The sequence below is a fragment of the Camarhynchus parvulus genome, chromosome 8, assembly GCF_901933205.1.
Source record: "Camarhynchus parvulus chromosome 8, STF_HiC, whole genome shotgun sequence".
In the NCBI taxonomy this organism is placed as follows: Eukaryota; Metazoa; Chordata; class Aves; order Passeriformes; family Thraupidae; genus Camarhynchus; species Camarhynchus parvulus.
This window is the reverse complement of record NC_044578.1, coordinates 16,722,120-16,748,263: the sequence shown is the minus strand read 5'-3', so window position 1 is coordinate 16,748,263 and position 26,144 is coordinate 16,722,120. Positions and strand designations below refer to the sequence as shown.

Sequence of the window (26,144 nt, the reverse complement as noted above, 5' to 3'; positions counted from 1 at the left end):
AAGTGAGGTTATCTCAGAGAACATGGAAGAGTCAGTTTGGTTAAGAATTGAGACAGGAATGGTAGGACATGAGCTGGTAGATGGGACTTTATGTGCCTGTAGACCTTTGAGTTAGGAACAGATAAAAAGCCTTCTGACAGTGTTGTCATCCCCTTTCTTCCACTTATTCTACACTTTAATAAGTGTTCAGCTGTAAAGTTGGGCACTACCTGTATATGGAGGCATCTGCCCCCAGAGCTTTGTTAGAGGCAACATGCCATATCTGCAGGACTTACTGCTAAAACCAACTGGGAGTGGGCATTGTGAAGATGCTTGCATGGACAAATTATTTATCAGTTGTCCTGTTTCCTGACTTTTTCTTGCATTAAAAAGAACAACTAATTATGGCAAAAACTCTTACGTATTAAATGAAAAATGTTTCAACTGGGGATTTAAGTTACTTTATTTTCTTTGGTTTTTTCCTTTCAAATTTCTGTACAAATTGTGTACTCCTGTTGTACTTTCCTACAAGCCCAGAGCTGCCATTTTGTAGCCATAGGCACTCTGACCATAGGTCATGCCCTGTGTAATGGGGACGTGTCCGTGGGACGTCACTCATTCAGCAGCAGTGCTCAGGGCTGGATCTAATCAGATTTGTGCTCTTGACCCTTGTACAGTGCTTCTTTCATTTACAGCTGGCTTCCTGCCTGCATTGTTTACTTCCATTTAGTGCAGTGAAATGTAAAGCATTACATGTGTTTCACTGAATATTGTTAGGCTGATTTGAATGCTTAAATGAATAGAGCATTGCAAAGCAAAGTGGCTAGCCAACAATTCCCTCATCTAATTTAGTCTGAAATGATTTCTCTTTCTCTAATATGAAATCACAAATCATGATCATTCTGTGTGTGAATTCTAAGCACTCTCATGACCATGACTGATATTTGGTTCAAAATAACCTCTTGCAGCTCTGGAGATTGTTTTGGTAACTTTAGACTGCTTGTGAGTTTTCTAGCATTTATATTCTCAAGGAGTGTGGTTACTTTACTTGAACCACTTAAAATCTTGAAGCCACTTTGGTTTTTTTTCTTGTTTGACCAGTAGGATTAAAGCAGCTTAAGAAGGTTCCCCCTGAGCAGGTTCACACTATCCTGGGTGAGCACCTCAAACTCCTGCATATGCAATGTGCTGTGAGCAAGCTGGACACAGTTTAGGTGTGTCAAGGGAACACTGGGTAATTTAAACTAGACCATGAAACTATCCTAAATAACTTCAGAGGCTTTGTAATAACAGATGGGGTTAGCAGAGACTCCTTAATTTCTCTTCCTAATGGGCTATTAGGAGCTCAACACAGAATACATGTTCAAGTGTCCTTGAACTGGCCATGGATTTTCTGAACTTAAAAATCCTTTCTTTTTAAGCTTGGTTATCAAAGTTATGAAACATAATCTAACCAACCATCCACAGAAACGATGAAGGGATTATTAGATAATTTAAGAGTCTAGAAAGAATCTTTGAAAACTAAGAAATAAAGCTGATTGTTGACCTCTGACCATCAATAGATGACTTAGCAAAAGGATTGTATTTGATGTTTCTAAGGTACAATAAACAGGTTTGTTTCTCATGTGCAGAGTCCAAGAACCCAAAGTACCAGCAAAAAATTGAAGGCCAGGGGAGTGAATATATGACTAAGCCATTCTTTGTTTCTCTGAGTCAATATTTTAAAATGTAAATCCTTAGCTATGTATGAAGCATGATTGGAGCAGCCTGAAGACTATCCTCAGTCATGATAGCCATCAGTGCAGGACATACCATACTGTCACTCAGAGATTTCTCACATACTCTTTGAGATTCCTTCCTGTAATATTAATTTTCGTACTTCTGTATCACAGTGTCTTGCAAAGGTTGTCATCCATTCATTGAGCTATCTAGGCAGAAGTCATACTAACCTTAATAAATAGAAAAATCCCTTTAGTTTAATTTTTAAACCATTTAAAATTTACTGTTTAAATAAAGTATTCTTTTTCCTATCAGTTACACTGTTGATAAAAAGCATCAGCAGCTGCTGTATGGAATTGTACAGTATTTGCTTTTCATTATTTCTGGCATTCTCTCAACATACATAATTTTTGATTCTTTATTTCATTGCAGACAGGAAATAAGGAACTGGCAGTTCCAATCCTCCTTTTTTTGAAAAATTGGGGGCTTTTATTCTTGATGATGGATGAGAACCTTTGTTCAAATTTCAGTGTACGGTTTACACACTGATAGGACATAGTATTGCTGTCCTTTTTTTTCCCAACCCCATAGAGGATTTGTTTTTGGAACTTCTAATTCTTTTCAGAGCAGAAGTGATCCACCTTATTTGCACTGCTAAGTCAGCTGTTTCTGCTGCCATAATAGCTAAGTCATCCTCATAGCCCTTCTTGTCGCCTACTGTTCACATTGCTTGTCTTGATAATTTCTGTTCTTGGTCTTGCAAGTGAAACCTTAGTGTGTGATATTAATACTGTCTTGCCAGCATTGTGAAGCAAAAACACCTTGACTCATGCAGTCTTCAATTTAATTTACCTTTTTATCATCCCTCCCTCCTGCCCTTCCAGTTTTAAAATTGGATTAGGGTGTTACTATGAGAACACTTGATTAATATTTTTAAAAATACAGTCCTTTATGAGATGTCCTGCCACAGTACCAGAAGATTTCAGTCAAGAAACAGGCATCACAGTTGAGGCTTTTTTGTTTGAAGTTTTGCAGGGTATCTTTTAATCTTTTTTCTCTGGCTGCTTACTAAAGCAATCCTGTGGAGTTCCTCGAAGTGGAAAAATAACTCAAAGTAAATTAAAATACGCTGCAGCACAGTGCGAAAAGAAAAGGACGGTACTTTCACATTCCTGTTATATTATCTACTCATTCATTGTTTGAGTTGGTCATAAAGTACTCTTTAGCAGGATTTCATCTTCAAAGTCAGTATTTTCAGCTTCTTTTCTGGCCACTCTTTTTTCTTGCCAGCTTTATTACTTTGCAGTCCATTTAATGTTCTGTTCTTTTACTCCTACCTTGTTTTCCTTTTCTCAGAAGAGTCTCTGGCATAACATCTCCTACACGTGGCCAAGTAGTCTGGCTGCCTTTCTGAGCATTCTGGGCATGGTGCTGCACCTGGTGGTAGGTACCTGCAAACCTTCCATGATCAGATAGGTGAGAGAACTTTACACATCACACTTCCATTTCCTTGTTATCAACACTGAGGTTTCCTCTTCTTTTTAGATAGGCATTCCATCATATTTTCCTTGAAAGGCAGTGCACGTTTTATGTCTTTTCTCAGTGCTGCTGCTTGGTTTGTGCACCAGTTCCTGTTGCTGGATGCAGGCACTGAGGGCACTTCCCATTGTTCAGTCAGTGTGGGAAGGAAGTACTCTGTTATTAGGTGAGAGCTACCTTGCAAGTAATACCTGAGGCTATCAATAAGTATTTAATATGTGTCCTCCTAATTATGTCATATACTTGTTGCTGATGAAAAATACAAGTAACTATTCATTTTAACCACTCCTTGGGATTAATTTATTCCTAATCCAAGATCTAGAATATCTGTGACTTCCATAATTTTTGGTACCACCCCAGTAATAATTGGTTTATCTCTTCAAAGTTTCTAGTTCTTAAGTGTTACAGGCTGTCTTGTACTCCTCAATCCAGTCCATTGGTTTCCTTTCACCAGATCTGTTAACTAGGCTGCTATGGAGGTCATGTCTCGTCTCTTACAGTTGTAATTACCCGAGTTGTTTGCCTCTTTTTTGCCCTGGTGCTTGAGAGAGCCTTGAGGTATGTCAGGCAGATTCTTTGCTGATGAGTAGTTTGCTGACTGGTCAGTAGGCTATGGACTGTGCTGTCCAGGAGAATGGAATCACAGGCATAAATAAAACTGCTGCTTTTTATTTTGTTGTAGTGCTTACTTCTACTTTGCCACGTCAGACATGTTTGTGAATTCAGTTCTTTCTTTCTCAAGCAGTTTGCATAATGCCATGGGACTATCACCAAAATAAAGCTGTCCACTGAGAGTTTTAAATACTGAAGGTACCTTGGTTACCTGACAGTGATACTGACAATGTTTACAGGGTTGGTTTCTTGCAACGTTTTTCAAGGACTCTATGCCAGAAGCTTCCTAATTAAAAATAAACAGATTTACCATTTTCCCTGGTTACCGAGGCTCAGTTCTTACAGTTGTCAAACAGTAATCAACTGCTTTTCCTCTTTTTTTTTTTTTTCTTTTATATGTGTATAAATGATGATGCAGGCAGAAATGTTGCATGATTGAGCTGGAGCAACTGATTAAGCCTTTCTCAGCACTGGGAGACAGTCAGGTACTGTAACTCATCAAGAAGGGAAGTTTGGCTTGTCTGATGCCTTAAACGCATCTCTGAGGCAGGGGGTTGCCAAGCTAGAGGAGTAGGATTTCACTGGTGAGTGGAACAGATCACATGAGGATTCTGGCACTCTCTGTATGGCATGCTGGAAGCCAGCAGTCCCTGAATTGATGGGATCAGCTTCAGCTGTGGGAAGTGTCCCAGACTGATACCTGAGTAGGGGGTGTAGCAGCACCGGTAGGCAGTGGTGACACTGAAGAGCTGAACCTCAGAGCACTGCTAGTAGTGACTGTTTATCTTCAGTCTGGAGGAACCACAGGCAGCAGAACTGAAAATGCCAAAGGATTATAATGTTTTTCAAATGCTGATTGCAGCACTTTGCTGCTTTTATCATCGTAAGTCTATTATCAGAGTCAAGGTAGGTGCTCTTTTCCAACTGCAGTGTGCTAGTCAGTAACCTTTCCGTTTTTGTTTACAAGTGGTTTTTTTATACCACGGTTGGGTACAGAGTGTTTCTCTTTTAAGGAACACCTTTACAATTCACTGTTGTCTCAGAGAGAAGCTTGAACAACTTGCAGTTTTGTGAGTCTGAAGCTGGCTGTCTTTATGTTTAGGGACTAATTAAAAATGCCCTATAAGGAACTTGCTGGGGAGGATTTTAGCAAATTTTCAAGTTTTCAGAGTTTAACTGATCAGACCATTTGGTTCCCTAACTTTTTTCACCTATATAAGGAAAACACAGGCAATTGTGTTCAGGATTGCAGGTGTTTCTTAAATGCTTCAGACAATTTTAGATTTGTCCTTATATTTTTTAATTGCAAGATACACAAAGTCATAAACTCCTAGGAAGGTTTGGGTTGGAATGAGTCTTTGAAGGTCATCTAGTCCAATCCTCCTGCCATGGGCAGGGATATAATTTACTTTATGCAAAAATGCTCCATATGCGCTGTAAGTACAGAAAAGCCTTTATAATAATTTTGAGTCACAATAACAGAAGTGTCTAAGGGACTTGGGAATTGTTGTCATGTGGGGCATCTGACTACTTTTGATGACCTGTTACACTTTTAAATCTTTTAATTTAAGATTAACATGTGAATTATTCTTTAACACCATGGAGCACTTGCAGTGAGGAAGGATATGAAGGTTGCTGTCTTCTGGCCATGGCTTTCAGACTTTGATGGAAGCACTCAAAAGTTGGGAACAGCTGTCCCCTTCTCTTACCTTCAGTGATTTGGCCTTATAACTGTCCATTTCTGAAAGTGGGGTGTGGGGCTCAGTCTTTTGGGCATTCTGAAAAAATTATTCTGGTCAGATTGACTTCTTCTCACTGAGACAGATGTCAGCAATTATCATCACAATAGAATGCTAAAGATGCTCTATTGTGCTGTAATTGATTTTCATTCTTGTTTTAAGGCTTAATTCTCCAGTTCTAGAACTTCTAAAATGACGTTAGGGTTTATTGTTGGCTGTCACAGCAGTTAGAAAACTTGTTCTTGACCATGCAGATGCCCTTTATTTAACTTGGCATGAACTTCTAATACCTAAAATAACGGTGCTGTTGTCATGGCAACTTTCCATTTAGTCTAATCCATATAGTCTCTAGAGAAACTGAAATATTAATAGTGTTTGCTGTATGGAGGGTGAAAAATAAAACCTTTTATGTAGAAACAAATTACAGTTGGGATCTTTCAAAAATAATGTTCTATTTAAAGAGATTTGCAGCATTTAAAATAGATTTGAATGCATGTGTTCCAGTATGCAGATTTAGCAATAGTTAAATTCGATGAACTGCTATTTGAAGAAGTTTGGATGGTAGGGAACTGGGGTGCATTTGCTGAAGAGAAAGTGGCTGTAGGTATAGAAACAGCCGGTGGTCAAATCAAGTAAGGTCTAAAACTTGGGGCCCAGTGGTATGGATTCTGTGAAATGCTAAAGAGCCTAGGATGATGTGAACAATAAAATAGTAGAAAATAAAGTCATCAGTTTTTAAATTTTTTATTATTTTCTTTTAATCTTTTAAGAAATCAAGCAAAATCAGTTTGTGTAATTAGATGAAGTTAATACTTGGTTTTAATAGTAATTACAAGTGTCATGAAATACCAAATTGATCCATAAATAAACATGCTGAAGTTGTCAACTACCCCTGAGAGATTCAGACAATTTTCTGCATTGTGCTAAATTTATTGTGTTACCCAATTTAATTGAAAGCAGTATGTGGCCAATCTCAGAGATGCCTTGTTGTGTCCCACCAAAGCACAGGAAGCAGTACAGCACTTGAGCACTCAGTGTGTGAAACTGAGGTCTCAACAGCAGATATTTGGTTTATTTTCCCATGCATTAATAGAAAAGATAATGATCAGTACAGAACATCTGAACTTGGATCAACTCATTATTGAGTCATGACGTGCCAGTACCTTTAATGATCCCATTTGGTTTTTTATAGCTTCTACATTGAGGGAAAATAGAGAAACTTCAAGGCAAGGGGGCTCCTGTTTGTGTTTAAAAAAGAAGTGAAGAGAAAATACTAAATTGTGACTTGTGCCACTTTCATACCAAAATATTTTTCTTTAAATTTGGATTTTTTGGAAGAGGAGAAATAAATTAGGACTAAATCAGTGATAACTGGTGACTTAAAAATGTGGAGGTCTAAATGAAATCAACTTTGCCACAAGACAGGGTTTTTTTAGTACTAGTCAGTATGGTTGTCATGATCAGAGGGGGAAGGGCCTTGAAATTCAAGTCTTTTCATTCTTAATTCCCTGCTATGATTCACCCTCAGCTGAAGCTGCACAAAAGGGGAAAGCCACTCCAGTTCTCAGAACTGCCAAGTGCTAGAACTTGCAGCAGGCTGATGTAGCACATCAGTGAGTAATGCACTAAGGCTGTGAATGTGACATGAGTAAGAAGCCTTTTATAAGCAGCTCCTTACTCTAGTGCCATGTTTTATCTTGGGTGAATTGCAAACGTTTTTTATAGATAGTAGATCTTAATTAATATTTTTTCAGTGTGCAGTGATCTAAATCTGTTCACTGGCATCCTCAGGCTTCATATATCCAGTTTCAGCATGTGTGTGGAGGCAGTTGGGTTTGATAACACGTGAGTTACATGGAATCGCCACTCAGCATTATCAGTCTGCCTTTCAGTGTTAGATTTGTTATTGTTGGAGAGGGGCAGATGTGAAAAGACTGCTCAAAATTATGTGAAATTTTGTATAGCTCCCCAAGCTTTGATTTCCCATTGTCTTGTTGCTGAGTTTGAGTTTTGATGAATCTTACATTATAAAATTCTTTTCAATTTCCCATGGTAATTTTATAATTTCACTGCAGTAGAAGTTTGATTATCTTCTAGCATAAATATGTAGATAGCACAGGGTCCACTGGTGCTCTGTTAGTGACTTCTGTTTGATGGGAATGGGCATATTTTTCAGTAGATATTTATGCATTTAATTTCTTGGTGCTACCTATTATTTAGGTATGTCTATAATTTACATTTGGAAATGCAAATCTCAAGGGTCACTGAGTGGGGAATTGTGATTTGACTAACACCAAACTCAAGATTTCTCAGGGTCTGCATTCCAGAAATGAAGCTCTCCTAGCTCTGAATGTGGTTACATAGAAATGTGAAGATTTGTTATAAGTGTGGTGGTGTACTGGAAAATGGTTGTTGAATCCACTAGAATGAAGTTTTCCCATTACCTTCACTTAACATTAAACTGATCTTTGCACAAAAGGGCTTTTTTTAGTTCCCTCATTCTAAATAAGTATCTTCCTTATTAGTTGTCATGGTTTGAGCCCAGCTGGCAGCTGTGCACCAAGCAGCCAGTCACTTGCCCCACCCTGGCAGAATGGAGAGGAGAATCAAAACTAAACCTTCTAGGTTGACAAAAGAACAGTTTTTTAATCGAAATGAAGTAAAACATCATAATACTAGTAAATAATAATAATGAAAGAAGAAAAAGACCCAAATGATGCACAATACAGTTGTTCACCACCCGCTGACTGATGTCAGACCCTGTCCCTGGACTCCTATCAGCCCTGCTTCCAGGTAATTCCTCATTTTATATACTGGGCATGATGTTCTGTGGTGTGCAATATCCCTTCGGCCAGTCCAGGTCAGCTGTCATGTCTGTGCTCCCTCCCCTGTGCTCCCTCCCAGCTTTTTGTGCACCTCCTCACTGGCGCAGTGTGAGACACAAAGTCAGTCCTTAGCTTAGGATAAACATGACTTAGCAACAATCAAAACATCAGTGTGTTATCAACATTGTTCTCATACTGAATCCAAAACACTGCACTGTACCAGCTACTGAGGAGAAATTAACTCTGTAACAGCCAAAACCAGAAAAAATTAGCTGCCTTCCTGTGAACACAGGCAACTTCTGTTGCTCATAGCAGCAGAGTGACAGCATGCACATGATGGAGTTTATTTGATTTTTAAAGAGCCATTGCAGTCCTGGGGAAAGTTTTCATGATAATTTATCTTTTCATCAGTAACTCAGAAGCTGTCACCAGTTACCTGAAGAAGTATGCAGGAATCTGGTGGCTTCAAAATTGCTATTCTCCTGTATTAATTCATCTCTCTGAGTAAATCACGCATTCTGTACCTCGTCTTACTTAACACAGCACTTGCTGTAGTCCTGTGTAAACTTTGTGCCCCCTGGAAGGTTACAGAAAGCTGCCTCTGTGAAGAATGTTCCAGCAGCTATGGTTCAATTTCCAGTCAGAAAATGGATTCCTGTGTTTAGAAATTCCCTTTTTCCAGTTAGTTCTGTCTCAAACAAAAGCTATTCAGAAATCACTGTCTGTTTTTGTTTTGTGAGGCCTTGGCCAATGATGCTGCTTTTCTGTACAGGAGGAAATAAGACTGACAAGAATGTTTTTGAGCAATATTGGAGCATTTGGTTCTACATGTAAATGCTCAGTGCAAGTGTGTTGTGTTTGGTGGCCAGTTAGTAGAGTTATAAGTGAAATTATACACATTGTACTCATTATAAATTCGTGTAATTGTATATTTTTAAATGCTTGTATTTGTAGTGGCAGATAGGCAGTCTGGTTAGGATCACAAGGGCGCAGGATTAAAGACTGAAAGGATCTCTGCAGCCAGTGAATTATATATTGATCCAGAATTGGAACTTCGACAATAAAATATGAATTTTCTGTATTAACAAGCTGACAGCTCTCTAGTGGCTTGGAATTAGAGAAATTTCATTCTTTTTCACTTTTCCAGATGTTCTTGGTATCCAGTATATGTGTGTCCTCTCCTTTCCTGTTTCATATGTTTGTCTTCCCTCTTAGTGTTTCCTGTTCTTGCCCCAGCGTCCCCTTCATATTTTCTGTTGATTGGTCTTTCTGTTAAATCATCCACTTGGCTAAAAGCTATGTAAATCTCACAAAATTTAAGTTGTTCATTAATCACAAAAGTTTCTCCCATCTCCTCATTTGTTTGGAAGCTCTGTAGGACCTAGTGATTTTATCCAGTCAGAAAGTCACAGTTCAGCATTTAAGGTGTACTTAAGCAAACATAGCAGGCCTCCAGTGTTGGAGAAAAGAGGGATTGATGAGAAATTTTAAATATGTCTGGTTTAGATGGATTCAGTACATTTATTAAAACTTTAAACCAAGTACTACAATTTTGGGAAAGGCATGGACTTGACTTTCTTCGTCAGACCACACTTTAGTTTTCACAAAGCTGTTCTCATTTATCCCTAATAACCATTTCTTTTTCTTTTTTTCCTGAAACTTTCAAGGCAACAGGAAATCAGGTGGTTCCAAGGCTGCCTGTTGGGCTCATTTAACTGTCACCTGGCAGAGCTGTGTAAAGCACCAGGAAGTAATGGAGATTGGATGGGAATGTGGCCCCCTCTAGTCTTGTACCTGTAACAGACCTTGGCTGTGCTTTGCGTAAATAATGCTTTGCCAGAGGGATACAGAGAGAGATGATGTGAATTTTGGCTTCATCTGAGCTGAATGAGGGGCTCTAGCATGACAGATTTTGGACCACTTCCAAACAATGTCTAAAATTAAAAGCCTCTCCCTCATAATTCAAATTGGTTTAGGAAAAAAAAAAAAGAAGAAGAAGAAAAAGAAAAAAAATCCACAACTAAGCAAAAACCCTTAAACACGTAAATTATAAATAAATTAATTAACCAAATACATCATCACCTTAGAGAGGAATTAATTAATATCAATTAATATCAATACAGAAATAATTGTGGGACTACTCTTTGTTTACTACCAACCTCATACAGTAGATTATTCAGCACAATCTAATCTGAAAGATCCCACTGGGATGGTTCACACAGAAGCTTGGTATAGTGAGTTGCCTTCAAAGAGTGCCAAACACTCACAAGAAAGTAACCCCTTGGATGCATAAGCAGCAGATTATTGTGAGAAATTCCCATTAAAATACATTGACAAATTTCAGAGGCACAGCATATTGTGGTAAGTAAATAAAGTCCTCTTCAAATTTACCCTAAATGAGTTCATAGTTTGATGTTTTATTTCCTTAAACTTTGATATTTTCTAGGTTTTGGTATGCTAGATTAACATTTACCTGGGGAAAAAAAAGTGAAATAATATGTAACATTAAGGATAGCTTGTTACATCCATAAGCACAGTCTGCTATTAGATTAGTGGCTCTGAAGTAGAAATCCTTTGTGAAATATAATAAACTACCAAGGAGTTTCTTAGTTTATAACTTTTGACTGAAATTTTTTCCCTTTTTCTAACGTCTTGGCTCTCTATGTTTTCCACAGTGTATGTAAGTAGGCTTGAGGGCTTTAGCCAGAGCGTGATAATATTGTATTACTAGGTAGTTATGTATTTTTATTTCAAGGACCTGTTCACAAAACAGGTCTGGTCACAAAAGCTCAGCATGGCAGAAATATCTTAAAATAGCACCAGGACTGGAAACAATGCAACTAAAATGTGAACAAACAGTTCTGGAAAGCACACACGGGGTGTTCTTTGTAGGCCAGCAAAAGCATCTGTATTTGAAAACAGTGGCTGCTGACTTGATTTGCTTTTTTATTCCAGGGATATCTGACAGGGTTTTTACTATTAAAGATCTCAAAGTATTTAAACTGGAAGCTTCCCTGTGTTCTTCAACTATGTTTTGTTGCAAAATACATGGAAGTCTTTCGTTTTCCCCTAGATTATTTTTAGATTTCTTTTTACCATCCACTTCCCTACCTAGTTATAGATATAAATTCAGCTTTCTTTCTGTCATTGAATAGGAGCCAACCAAGTGTCTTAGGCAAGCAATTAAAACAAGGAGATAGTACTAAGTGAAGTTTGTCACTGTGAAGTTAGTGCAAATTTACAGCCTACCATTGCTGCCCATTAACTCTTGGGTGCTGTTGGGAAATGAGGCTGAAGCATCTGCATCATGCTGTGCAGAATAAGTCACCTTTTCTTTTGAAAGAAAGCCCACTGGCATAGCTAATAATTGCTGTAAGCCTACCCTCTTCTTTATTTCCAGGCTCACATGCTTGCACAGACTGTGCCTGGAGTGATTTTTGAGTCTTGCATGATGTGGAGTTCGGTGTCTGCAGAGATTCTTGCAGAGCAGAGGCCTTGGGTGTAGAGTGTAGCATAGGAAGGTGTTGGCTGCTGAGACTACAGGCAGTTCATCAGTCACCATTGTCCTTTAGTAGGTTCTGTAAGAAATCACTCTCAGTGAACAAAAAACTGTCCAGGAAGACATGCTGTTACTGAACTTGCTTACCTAGGCAGTTTTCCCCTTGTGTATGCTGGGATTTGTGCTAGCCACTGGAGTTCTGTCACTAAGTTCTGAGTTTCACAAAGATTATTTAATCATGTTTTCTTCATCTCAGGAGATGTCTGACCTCTCTGGCAATCAGAGTATATTCCATGTGGTAGGTGATGGTGGAGAGGGTTTTTAACGAACCAATAATTATGAATGTTAACAATTCAGTTCGTTTGGATTCCTTAAATGTTTTTCTTGATGTGTTGTTAGATGTAGTTCAAGTTCAATATATGTTTCATTAACTTCATTTGAGTAGTGAAAAATCCATTCAACCACCAGAAGAAACGTTAGGTTTCTGTGTTGTATTTGTAATTAATGTATATCTCTAAGTGGATCATCCTGATGTTTTCAAGATAGTTCATGTCAATACCATGGATGAAACTAGTCCATTTCATCCTATGTAGGTCTTTGGTTCTTCATCCTATAGGTCTTTTTGTTGGCTAACAGTATAACTCTCCTAAAGCTAATTCAGTTATTGCCTTTGTATCCCATAGTCTGTTCTATTTTCAGTAGCTCTGCCTACCACTGAGATACAGTGAGATGCTTTTGGAAAGATGGTAACAATTTCTGTAGTAACTTTGGGTTCTTTAACATCTCTATTGAGTCAAAAGCATCTTTTGAAACCTTAAATACAATTCACATTAAAGTAGTAGCTCCTGTCAGAAGATCAGCAAAATGCGCGGCTCTGACTTTAAGATCTTGTTACACCATTGCAGCTGGATGTTTTTGTTTACCCTGGAGGGGGTATTTTAAAACTTCCCCAGCCACTTCCTTGTGCAGTCAGGGGAAAAGGTGCTTTTGAAAAGCCTCAGCTCAGTTTGTGTGCTCTTCACTCTACCTACAGCTTGTGTAGATGCTACAGTACTTGCTATCATTCTCTAAGATGTGGTAGTGAAAGGGCTGTTAATTTTAGAATCATTGCCAGTCAGCTTTAAATGGGCTCCCAGCCATTTGAGTTGGGAAATACAAGTGATAGGTGTGTGCCAGAGGTCCTTCACCTGTGCTGGTCTGATAGGTCACAAGGGTTTGGAGTGGAGGAGGCATTTTTGGCCTTCCCTGGCTATGTTTTGACACTTGAATATGCTTTTGGACGTCAGTCCTCACCAAGCCTCTTCTGTGGCTCCTTGTACATCCAGTAACTTCACCTCTTCATGTTGTACATGGGTTTATGAATGAGCCCTTTCAGTGATGGTCTTCTTTCTCTAGTGGCATGGTTTCTTTCTGCACAGTCAGAAGCTTGGAAGAAGTTGATGCAAAACCTTAATGTACAAAAGCACAAAGAATTTGCTCCTTGATGAAAGTGCTTGTCCGTTTTGAACCAGATGTGTAGGGACAAATAACACCCTATTCTGGTTCACAGAAGGGAAGCTAAAGTGAAAAGTGATTCTTTACCAGCTTGTTTTTATCTTCTGCCTTTCTATGTTAGCTACTAGTGTTTGCCTTAGAGAAGCCTTAGTTTTCTCTGAGAAAAGTAGAGAGAAGAGGACAATTCATCTCAGAATTTCTCTGGGCTCCCAGCATGTTTAAATTATCTTGACAGCAGGATGCCTCCTCTGGCATTATTCCACTGAAAATCTGCTGTCTGGTAATCTGTTGTAATTCAGTCTGCCTGAAATTGCAGAGAAGGTCGTTGAAAGAAGTGTTAAATGTGTGCCACCTGCTCCCACAGTTAGGTGCTGTGAGTATTCACTGTGAAGAAGGAATTCGTGGGCAAGCCTTCCCAGCTCTTTTTTAAATAATGCATGTGTTCCTCATTTGAATCAGTGTGTCAGTTAAAGGAACCCATGAGCTTTGGCTCATATCCAGACCTAAGAAAAAAATCCATAATGCATGGGAGCAAAATGCTGCATTTTTCTGGAGGGCCTCTCTCTCTCTCTTTATCCCTCTCTCTTTTTTTTTAATGGTCTTTCTCTGAAGAGAGGGTATACTCTGATTCTTTGATCAGTGTTGAACATGTTCTCAGGCTTTTGAAATTTTCAGCACAACAAAGATGGGCTGGAGTCCCAGCCCTTGGAGAATGAAAGGAAGTTCAAAGTACTTCCCTCCTCTGAGTGCTTATGAAAGAGAATGTGGCTACTCCAGAGAAGATCCTGCACCTCACTGTTAGCAACACTGCATCCATAAGGATTAGCCAGCCAGAGTGGGCCAGCATGAAAGCTGCGCTCCAAAAAGAGAAGACAGAAATTTTCCAGAAAATGCATAGTAGCTGTATAGTGGTGATGTAGATACCTTCAAGCAAAACTCATGCCTTTTGTGCTAAGGGGCAACAAGAGCTTTTGTCCTTCAGGAAGGGAACATCTTGGATGTGCAGATTTAATGACCATTAGGAGTAAGCCTTTTAAGATTGAAATTTTACTTTGGCAAATTGGTTCTTTGGCAACAGAAATATTGAACAACTAAATGTGTCCAGCTTAGCCTGTCTTGATGCATTTGGAATGTTCTTAACTAGATGGGTTCAAAGGGGGGTGCTAGAAAAGAATCTGAATTTAAAATGGAAGTTTAGACAGGAGGAAGAATAGTGGAGCAGGGCATTTGGGTCCAGCTCCATTTTTTTGGAATTAGTTAGAGTTCTTATTGAAAAGAGGAAGTAAGAGAAGTGACTTTGTAGGTGTGTCACTATGAGTTTGGTGCACAGGCAGAACACTGTGCTCCGTTCCGCGCGGTGTAGAACAATCACACGTTATCTCACACAATGCTGGGCTTTGCAAACACAGCCTGGAGAGCCAAGCCAGCCTGCTGAAAAGCAGCACCTGCATTCCAGTGCAGGTCATATGATGGAAGTCATAACCCAGGTAAAATGTTAATCACTAAACTTGGCACAGTTGAAGCTTTTAATCTTTTATTGCAGTTTTCTAGGGAGAGGCAAGTTATGGACAACAGCCCGGAAAAGCTGAAGAAGGAGTTGGAGGAAGAGCTGCAGCTGAGCAGTGAAGACTTGCGCAGCCATGCCTGGTACCATGGACGCATTCCCCGGCAGGTACGTGCTCTTTGCTCTGCCAAGTGTGCTCTGAGCTTCTGCAGACTAGCAGAATCTCACTGATGTGCTCTACACATCCCTGAATTAATTTAGTAGGAACATAAAGCCTATTAGTATGAAAGCTATGGTATTTAACACAGCTTGGATAAAATGAGGCAGAGGAAGGATTTAGGGCGCAGAAATTGGTGGGAAATAGATACATATCAGGATTTTTGTGCACTGAATAAATCTGGAAATGGAATTTTAGCTTTGTATAAGAAAACTATGAGCACATATTGTTTAGAGAACACTGACATTAATTTGTTCCAGTATTCTTAATGAAAGGTAAAATGTTTATTTTCTTTCTTGTGCTTGGAACTTGGGGGAGAGGAAGAAAGAACTGCAGCAAAATCAGTTCAATCACTTACATTTTGATCCTTACAAACGCAGTTACAGACACGGTGAGGCTGAGGTTGGGTCGGAGCTTCCAGAGCCGCTGGAGCTCCCCCTGCGGGCCTCCCTCAGCACCGAGGCAGGGCCGGCTCGGCTGCCACACCTGCACTTGGCTCTTGGCGTCCTTTTTATCACATGAGAGGAATAACTCAGAAAAACAAGGTGTCTTTGACTCTTCCTGGTCAGTAGTATTTACATGCAGTGTTCACAAAGAATAAAAAAGAATTAAAGCTTCTGTCACATAAGGTAACAATGAAAGGGCAGAATCCAAGATCTTGTATTAATGGCTTCTAACTTTCAGTGTGACTATATTCAGATGCTTTAATCTTAAAATCCTGGGTCACTGCTTTCCCTCCATGCCTTATTTTCTATTACCAAACTAAAAGAAATACACATACAAAAGTGGATCAGCTTCTGTCTGCTGGCTCCCTCCAAGAAGCCCTTTCAGATCTCTGTTGTGGGGTGAGCTTTTAATTAAGAATTGGAGACATAGTTCTTCTACCACACTTCATGCTTTGCTTTGTATTTGTGACTTTATGTATTCTTGCAGAGTAGCCAAATTAATTCCTGTGTTTAAGAATATTTTGTTGTAATGTATTGTTTTCTGATTCTGGAAGTAATTTTTTATGTAATTCTTTTTCCTCAAAGGTGGCAGAAGGCCTAGTTCAGAGAGATGGAGATTTTCTGATTAGGGATTCTCTCTCCAGTCCTGGAAACTTTGTTCTTACCTGTCAGTGGAAAAATACCCCTCAGCATTTTAAAATCAACAAAACAGTTCTAAGGCTCAATGAAGCCTACTGTCGTGTTCAGTATCAGTTTGAACTGGAAAGTTTTGACACTCTCCCTGGCTTAGTCAGATACTATGTTGGGAACCGTACACCAATATCAAAGCAGAGTGGAGCAATTATTTTTCAGCCTATCAACAGGACTGTGCCTCTCAGGTGTCTTGAAGAAAAATATGGTGTAACTCCAGTCCAGCAAAAAGAGCCAAGCACCCCTGGAGGAAAAACGGAAAGTGCAAAAAGGCTGAGTCTTGGTATATCCAGCATGCAGTCCCCGGAGCAGAGCATACCCAGAGGAAATCTTCTGAGGTACCTTAATTTTGCTGTCCTTGTGGAAGGAAATGGAGTAAGTGCATCAGCTCCTGGTGGAGGTGATGTGAGTTTTCACTCTGACTTGAGATGGAATACTGGGCATGAGGGTTTGCTGATTTTTAGCAAAGGATTGGCAAATGTAGGCTCTGGAGGCACAACAGCACTGCAGTGACTTAGCAAATCCAGACCATGTAAGACAAAGGATTAAAATAACATCTTGCTGCTGCTCCAGAGCAGTCTGTTTTTCCATAGTTGACTCCTGAAATAAAAACTCCAAGTGTGGGATAATGGATCCTAATTTCAGTGTCTGAATCAAATGTTCCATTAGAAAGGAAATACCTTCATAAATGCTGCAGGGTGACACATAGTATAGCCCATTTCACTGCCACTACAACAGCAGTTTAGGAATAAATGAAGTACTTTTTATTATCATAAGCTGCCCAAGTGGAAAGCTAATGATCCTTGCACTGGTTATGATATATTCTGGCAGTTAGATATGTATTTTAAGTGCTGCATATATTGATATGTTTTTGTTTGCATTTTTGTTTACCCTAGAAACAAAGAAAAAAGTGGTAGCCAGCCAGCTAGTTTGGACCATGTTCTGGAGAAAAGATTCCCCTTAAAGGCTCACCAGTCAGAGAGCTATCTGCTAATAGGTACGTTTTGTAATTAGAAGTTTTGTACTTAGAATCGGTGTGTGTCCAGGTGGTCTGTTACTCTTCAGCCCAAAGTGAGACTGCTGAATGTTCTGAGTACTGTAAATACTTTATATTAATGGCCACTGTAAACTGTGTTAACACATTGCTTCGCTTCAAGTCACTGGAACAGGATTTTTATTTACTATGCACCAGGTAGTTGAGAACCTTAGCACCCAACTCAGCAGGCTTCCACACCAAAGAAATGACAGCTGTGGTTGGCATTAATACCTTTTTTAATGGTATTACCTTTCCTCACTTCTGCTTGACAAGAACTGACTTGTTTCACTCATGTCTTTCTGACAAAACATTTTTAAGTAGAAGTGGTGGTTCATGGAAATTCTGGTAACCACTTTTTCTCAGGGTAAGCTATGCAGATGAGGTAATGTTCCTCACTAGGAGAAAAACACTGCCATGGCTTTTGTACTCAGTTCTGTTCTTCCATCTCACTCAATCTCTCTATCCTCCATCCCTTTTGCTTTTTGTTCCTTTTGCTGCTGTCTGGTTCTGTGGCCACTGTCGTCCTAAGCAAGGGATCCAGGCTGTGATAACACCTGGGGCATTTCATTTCTCAGATTGTTCAAAGGTTTAAGCAGTTGTTTCCATACTAAAACACTTGTGTATAGAAGCTTGCAATAATGCATCTCTTCCCATGTGGACAAACTAGTATTGACTTCCAGGGCTGCTTGTTTTGAATGTGGTACTGTTAAAATTCTTCATGCCTACTGTAGGTAGTTCTCATGACAAAGAGAACATTAAGTATTTGTACAGTGAGACTGTATTTTGATAGAAAGAGTGTGCTCCTGTGTTTTAACAGTGGGATGGACATTTATTAGGCAAGTTTCTGTCCCTCTATTTGAATTGATTGTTCCAATCCATGGCTGCAGATACTTTTATTTTGGTACTACAACAGCCTGAAGAGTTCTGCTATGCATTTTGTCATAGGATCCTTTGAGCAGGTCCTGTTATCATATTGCTTAAGGGTGGTGACAGCCTGTGATTTGGAGTTTTTGTTTTCTATCTGTAATCAAGCAGCAACACCCACACAGTGCAACTGGCCACTTTGCTTAGATACCAGCAAATGCACCGAGAATTGCAGGTTGGGAATGTCTGACACAGGACTCAATCCTGTGTTGGATGCCAAGGGTACAAGATGAGGCATAAATACACAGAGGTACATGGATGCAGCTCTTCAAACTAGCTCTGTTTCACAAAAAGATTAACATTTCTGAAGTTCATTCCTTCCATACCTTAGTTCAGGTTCAGGCTTGACTTTGGGAAGTTTTGCTTTCATCTCAAACTTGTCATTCTCAGAAATGACTCATCTTGTATGTGATACAGCTGGAAGTTGCTGTTTTTATAGCATAGATCAGGTTACAAAGAAACCTCCTGTTCCAAGCCATGGAGGCCATCTAGCTCTGACAGGATAGCCTATGTATGCAGCAGGGACTGGAAGTGTTGTCAGCATTACCACAGAATAATACTATGGTGCAGCTGTTGCATGTATTTGGGATTTTGGGAGTATCAGCAAGTGAATGGAATTTGCTGGCTAGGTCATTCCCCAAAATACACAATTTTGCCAGCAAATAATTGACATGATCTGTCAATATTATCCTTAGAGGAGATAACCCTGGCACAGGCACCAGGAATTGTACATATTTTGGCTTCTAAAACACTGTTTTCCCCTGCAGGTTCAAGACATCCATCTCGATTACCTGAAGCAGATGCAAACTCCTGTCCAAGCTCACCTGCATTTAGAACAGGCAGCGAACCATCTCTAAGCCCCACAATTGTTCAGAAAGTCATCTCAGAGTCACAGCTAGGAGAAGCTCTTAGAGGATCAGACAGTCAGCTCTGTCCAAAGCCTCCCCCTAAACCCAGCAAAGCCCCCATGATGAAGCCCCCAGATTCTCCTTTGGCTTCCCACAGCTCTGAAGGACACTACTGTGAACTAAACATGCCAGATGCCAGACATCCTACAGCAGCAAAACAACCCCTGTGTCAGAAAAACAGCTATGTGGAACATCTGGCACAAAAGGAGAGGGCAACATTCAGGAACTCTGAAACAAGCTATTTGATCCTTGATGATGATCCTGCAATGAACCCTGCAGATCCTTCAGAAGCTCCAGCTGAGATGGCTGAAGAAGACAGCATCTTTTCTGCACCTGTTTATGAGACAGAGTCTAGTTTTAAACCAAATGATTTTGAATCCAAACTACTTCCTCCTGAAAACAAGCCATTGGAAACATCCATGTTAAGAAGAGTTAAGGAGCTCTTCACCAACAATAACCCAAAGATTATTGCACAGCACATTCTTAGAATGGACTGCAAGGTAAAAAAATCATGTGTTTTATTTTATACTGTGCCAGTTTAGACTTTTTAAAGAACTGATTTGAAAATAATAATGGGTAGATTGGCAGCTAATGTAATGTTTGTATTGTTTGCAGGAATATTTAGGGTGTTTGTTTTCCGTTTGAAGAATAAGAATATTCACAAACTCTTTGGACTAAAGCTCTCTCATCATGCTTGACTTAAGAACCAAGTTATTGAAGTTCCATATGTCTTTTAAATCTCCTATCAGTTGCTGCATACCTGTGATTCAGCCTTTCTCCTGTATTGGAGGAAGAGCTCTATATGCTGTAAAGCACTGTGGGGAGAACTGCTCACAACAGGAAATTGCTGGTTAGGGCAAAGAGCAGGCAGACATTACCTGGTTGCCACATGGTCATGATATACAATGTTCAGTGGAATCAAATATTTAAACTTCTAAAACCAGCTGCTCTTCTAATCTTCGTCTGAGTTCCTCTCTTACAGCTGGGTAGGTGATGTGGGAAAATAGCTATCAGGACTTGTGCTCTTCTCTCCTGTGAGAGAACTGTGCTAGTGGAATTGCTCAGAAAGATGTAAAAAGCCACAAAGATCTGTTTTTCACATTGTAGACTTTGGTCAGCTGCCAGGAGATGAGCTAATGGATCAGAATGACAGGAGAATCATCTCCTAATGAGATGATGATTTTGTGTAATTAAAGGAATGTAACTGCATTAAAATCTGCATTACTTTGCTGGCGTGACTGAGTGCTGTACGTGCTGCAGAGCAGCCACAGGAAACAAATGCTATGGTGGGTTTCTAACCTCCAAGCTTTGTTGGGCTTGGCCAGTTTTATTCTTTTTAAGAAGAGTTTGAGAAGCAGCAAAATATGTAGCTACTTACTGGGCATTGCAGACAGGAAGGGAAGTGGGAGTGGTGATGCTCCAGAAGCAGCCCATCAGTAGCACTCTGCTGGTGCTGCTGCACGGATGAAGGTCTGAGGAGGGGGCAGTTCCCTGGAGCAGCCGAGTGTGTGAGTCCTGCCAGCTGCTGGGGGCCTGCCAACAGCACACACAGCTTTTGCCTTCCTCAGTAGCACTGCTGGCTGCTGCTAAGTGAGGCTTCATGCAGACAAGGTGACTCAGAAAAACTCAGCTCCACAATGCCTAACTCTTGTCAGAAGTGGTAGATTGAGGTTTCTTTACTATGGTTCCAAGAGTATGAACAGCATTCTCTAACTTTTTCCTTCTGCCTTTCTGCCCTAATTTATCTTTAATATATGGTTAAAGAGTATGTTGCTTAAAGGCATAGGATGTGCATGCCTTAGAGAAGTAGTGAGTTTACATGTATGTATATAATATTCAATTAGCTCATTATTAGACTCCTTATTTTAAATACTGTAAACTTTGCAATGGAGGTAAGGCACCAAGTAGCCTGCTGGAATTAAGAGTCATTGGAGGGCTTTGCATAAACAGATTTTTGCATTTTGGAGCAGGAACAGTAACTAGCTGGGACAGGTAGAGAAGTCTGTTTGATGTTCACCTCCAAGTGCTGAGCCAATGCCTGTCATTTACTGGCAACTTGTTGCATAGACTGCTCTGATAAGAACTGCATGATGCAATGGGATTGGCCTGTGAATTGGGCCAGAATGAATGCTTTGTACTGAGATCCCAGGCTAAAGTTCATGTATCCTGTGTGTCATCAGTAGTTCAGTTTGCCTTTTAAATAATGACATTTCAAATAAAGAATCCCCCATATGGTAAGTGATGAGGTGAGTGTTTGCCACTTGCATACCTGTGATGGACTAGCAACCAGTGTCTTCAGGGGCTTCACATCACTCCTGCTTCTCTAGAAGTGAAACAGGTTTTTCTACAGGGCTGTTTTGTCCTGGTGAGGCTTGTTGTGCAGCCCAGATCACTTTCATAATTTCACAGCCAAAAAAGCCTGCTGGTGGGTGATAGCCAGAATATTGCAGGCAAATTGGTTAGTAAATATGTTAACATACAGGCCTTAAACCAGCAGATAACCCTACACCATCATGTGGTTTTGCTTATTATAAGCAGTTATAATTGCTATTGAGACAACCAGTAGCTAATACAATTTGTTTAAAAGGCAAAGACAAATTGGTAAGGGTGTCAGCTTTCACACACTGACTTCCTTAGCCACTCAACATTGTGTCCTCCTTAGTCCTTTTTCTAATTAATCTTTGCAAACCTTTGTGAACCTAATTCTTCTTTAGGACCCTGTGGTGTAACCAAAAATATTCTGAGCAGTAGTTTTTTTAGAAAGGAAAAAGGCAAAGCAAGCATGTATGTCCTTAAGGCAAAGAGTAGTGCCTCTCTGACAAGGATCAGGCTGAGATTGCATTGCCTTTCCTGGAACCTGCACAGTAATCCCTTTCTGGAAGCAGAGGATGGAGTTTGATAAAGCATTGTGGTTACACCTTCTATGTTTTCTGATGGCTGTATCATTTAAAAAAATATTTCCTTGGCTTTTTTGTGTAAGGCACTGAACATGCATAGGTTACAGCTTTTCTCTGATGCCTGCATTACACTGTTGCATGCTGTACTCTTAGCTCTGTATGCCATGCACTTACATGGAGAACTGCTCTATGGCTAGAGTTTTTTGGGTGTTTTTAAATGTTAGTTTTAAAATTCATGCAGAGTTTTTTGCACTTCACAGGTGGCAAGGATAGTAGAAGTTTCTGAAGAGATGAGGAGGAATATGGGAGGGAACTCTGGTCTTGAACTGATCACCTTGCCTTACGGACATCAGCTGCGCCTTGACCTGATTGAGAGGTAAATGTTCCTGTTCCTCATTGCCAGGGCAGGTGACCAGAAGCTCAAAGCATGGCTGCACTGTCCTCATTTCCTTCAAGAATGCTCTCCTGCATGTTTCCTGAATTCACATGTACAGATTATTTCTGGAATGGTATGTACATTTGCTTTGATTAGGAAAGGATTCCTTAAGGTCGTAAGGCAACTCTCCCATGTAGTACAGGGAAAGGGGAAAGGTGTTGAAAGCAGGAACAGCTGAATGCCATTAGCTCTCCTTTACAAGCTCAAGGAAACTAAAATTCAGGGGATCTATAATCTGAGCACGTAAGTGGTGTGTGGAGGAGACTGAAAGGTAGTATCCTTCTGCATGTGGCAAGAGGCTAGAGGATCTAATAAAGTAAAAAAGTATTAGCAAAGATTTCTGAAAAACCTCTGCACAAGTAAGGGGGAACATTTAGGGTGTTCTGATACACATTTTCTGCTTCATATTTTAGTAGTTTGATTGCTGAGATATTGGGGGGGGGTCACAGGATTGGAATGTGGAGGACAAAGGGAACTGGGGCAATTTTCTGAAGTGTTCATTCAGTGCTTGAGCAGAATTTCGTGTAGTTAGTAGCATCTCAGGAGATTTAATTAAAACATTAATTGAAAGCCTGTGTGTATTTATTCCGTAAGTCATTATTGGTTTTGGTGCAAATATGTTGGTAAGACTAAGTTGCTGGGCATGCCAAGATAAAAACTGATCTTTGAACACATGTAAATTTAATAATTTGTAACTGGTTGCATGAATTGTTTCACTTACAGGCACAATACCATGGCAATAGGAATAGCTGTTGACATCTTGGGTTGCACAGGAAATGTAGAAGATCGAGCAGCAACATTAAACAGGATAATCCAAGTTGCTGTGGAGTTGAAGGAGTCACTAGGGGATTTATATGGATTTTCTGCTATTATGAAAGCGCTGGAAATGCCACAGGTAAAAATCTGTTTTGCTTTATGTTCCAAAATGTGGAGTTGTTTGATGGCTTATTTAATTTAATTTGAGCAATTTCTTCAAGACTAGAAAGAACATCAGAATAGTCTTCATGACTATTCTGTGACTTTGTGGCTAGTAGTGTACTTTCCCTGCTGTGGACCCAGTAATAAGTATCCTCTATTTTGCATGAACAGGTCAGTAGATTAGAACAAACCTGGACGGCTCTAAGACACTGTTATACCCAGACTGCCATCATGTATGAAAAACAGCTGAAACCATCTTGCAAAGCTTTGCATGAAGGACAAGATGAGTGGACTAGTGAGTATGAGTGACATGGGTTTTATTTGGCATTTTAACCCTCTCCTTACTGATTTCCTGTGTGGGGAGATAAGGCAGCTGCTCTTTCCATTGCTGTGCATTGTACCTTAAAATTATGTAAACTTGTATAATGCCACATGATTATGAACAGAAGCAGCGTCTTCCAGCCAAACATCAGTATGTGTTTGTGTTGCCTGTACCTCTGCAGAATATAACATTTTTCCCACATCCCTACTTCCTCTGTGTTGAGCAGAAACTGACACATTGCGTCATCTTGCCAAAAAAACAGGGGAAAAAAGACTCTCTCCTCTCCTCTGGCAGATTTTGCTTCTTATTAGCTTTGTCTTTAGATCAGAGGATGAATCCTCAAACAAAAAGGATGGGTTAGGTAATTCTGGTCAGAGTAGGTGCCCCTGTGCCAGATTCACTGTAGCTCTAGTTTCTAGAGGGACAGAAGGCAGAGAAAATAATTTCTCAGACTATTTCTTCAAGAGAACAGGTAGACAGTGAAAACTTTTTAGCTGCTTGGATATCTTTTATTGGAATGACCAATTTTGAAAATGTTTAAAATCTGTGCCACTGTCTAGTAATTCAGCAGGACTTTCCCCTCTAGCAAATGCAGCTTTCCAACACCAATTGATGTTGGTCTTCTTCCCCAACCAGTTCACTGGAACTTGGTATGACAGGTATATTTAAGGTAAGGTTTTTGAAGGCTATCTGTCCTCCATTTGAAAGATGGAAGACAAATAGTAGTTTCCAACATAAAAAAGGACACTGCAGTTACAGTACCTTCTTCAATTAACAATAATGTCTGATGATATGAGATGTATTATTGTTACTGTATTCCAGAAACTCTCAGTGCTCCACAGAACATAACAGTGCCACTGCTGATGCCTCTTGTTACCCTGCTGGAGCGCCAAGCTGTTGTTTTTGAAGGCATGGAGCTGTGGGAAAGCAGTGACCAGAGTGGTGAAATAATGCTCAGGCACCTGGGCATGGCGCGCCTGATGGCACAGCACGCCGAGACCTTCCGGCTGAGGGCACAGCAGCTGCTGCAAGGTAGGAGAGAGAGACAGAGAGGCTGCTGCACTGCCACCCCAGCTGGGGCTGGGGCCTGCCCACGGGCCCCTGGAGGTCAGAGAAATTCTGCTCTTTGGCAGGAGCTGAGAGAGCAGTAAGTGTCCTGCAGGAAATTCAGTCTCAGGACAACGTTAATATTGTTTAAAAGCAGACAGTAAATTACTCATCACTACAGTAAGTCTTTTTGCTAAACATACTCAAAGTTCTCATGACTCAATACGCTGACCCTTCTGGCAACTGTGTGCAGACTAAGGATAACTTCCTGTCTTCTGTACAATATAAAATTCCTACTCTGATTATTACAGTTAAAACACCGCCCTAAGAGTCTTTGCAGCAGTGCAAGTTGCAGCACTGAGACTGTGACCACTTGTGGCCAGAAAGCAGCAGCATCATAACAATATGACTTTATTGTTCAAACTTGCAGTGGATAAGTTAAGGGAGTGGGGAGAAATACAGTAATTTCTGCAGGCAGCATGTATACATCAGTAATTATATTTAAGGTCTGACTACAATGACAGTTCTAGACATTAGAACTGAGCAAGGCTAGCCTATCCCAATGTCCTTAAAGCCATCAGTGTTACTAGAATGTCAAAGCTGGAAAGGTTTTTTCACTGTTTTATGAGCTAGTTAAAATCATTGTGCAAACAGAACCCAGTGCACTACAGCTTATCTGGAGAGAAGACAGTTTAAAAGCCATTTCTACAGAATAAAAAAATTTGCCTGTTGGTGATACTGTGGCATTCTTTTTACCTACTAGATTTCCAGCCAGATGAAGAGCTGAGTGAAATCTTCAAGACAGAATTTCAAATGAGATTGCTGTGGGGCAGCAAAGGAGCACAAGTTAATCAAAGTGAGAGATACGAGAAATTCAGCCGGATCTTAACTGCACTTTCCCGAAAACTGGAACCTCCTCCAGTGAAGCTGGTGGAACAATTAAGTATATAAGACTCTGGAAACACTATTTAAGTGATATACTTGAAATAACCTTAGCATTCTTACGGCAATTTGATACTGCACAAACTTCTTGCATTTCACAAGATGTTTAGAACTTTTAACTGCACAATGCACACTTGTTTTAAAACTACTGATTTCTAAACAAATTATTTATTTACTGTGTCACCAAGTCATTTACTGATTCCTCTAAACAGGAAATAAAGGTTATCCCTTTATTTCCCCAAAGTTGCAATGTTTTAATGATGCCAAGGAGTAATGGCATTGGCATCTTAGTATTAAGATGAAGCAAATAGTGTAAATAAAATGATAGATTAATTATCTGACATGACAGGAAATTTGTTGTATAATAGTCCTTTAATGAATATAAAACCACTGTAGATAGAATTGTGAAGTGTATCTTTATGGAAAATAATTTGCATATTTACAAATCACA

At 39.9% G+C, this 26,144-nt stretch overlaps 1 protein-coding gene across 1 annotated transcript in view; it reads left to right on the top strand.

Annotated features, from left to right (window-relative positions):
- Positions 1-25,897, top strand: part of BCAR3 (BCAR3 adaptor protein, NSP family member) — a 63,107-nt gene extending 37,210 nt beyond the window's left edge. Inside the window, 9 exon segments of the mRNA XM_030953498.1 lie at positions 14,950-15,078; positions 16,159-16,601; positions 17,160-17,260; positions 18,991-19,631; positions 22,289-22,404; positions 23,188-23,359; positions 23,554-23,677; positions 24,527-24,736; positions 25,515-25,897. Of these exon segments, the coding sequence (XP_030809358.1) occupies positions 14,950-15,078; positions 16,159-16,601; positions 17,160-17,260; positions 18,991-19,631; positions 22,289-22,404; positions 23,188-23,359; positions 23,554-23,677; positions 24,527-24,736; positions 25,515-25,702 (2,124 nt within the window). The 3' untranslated portion in view covers positions 25,703-25,897.
- Positions 25,898-26,144: the final 247 nt, after the last annotated feature.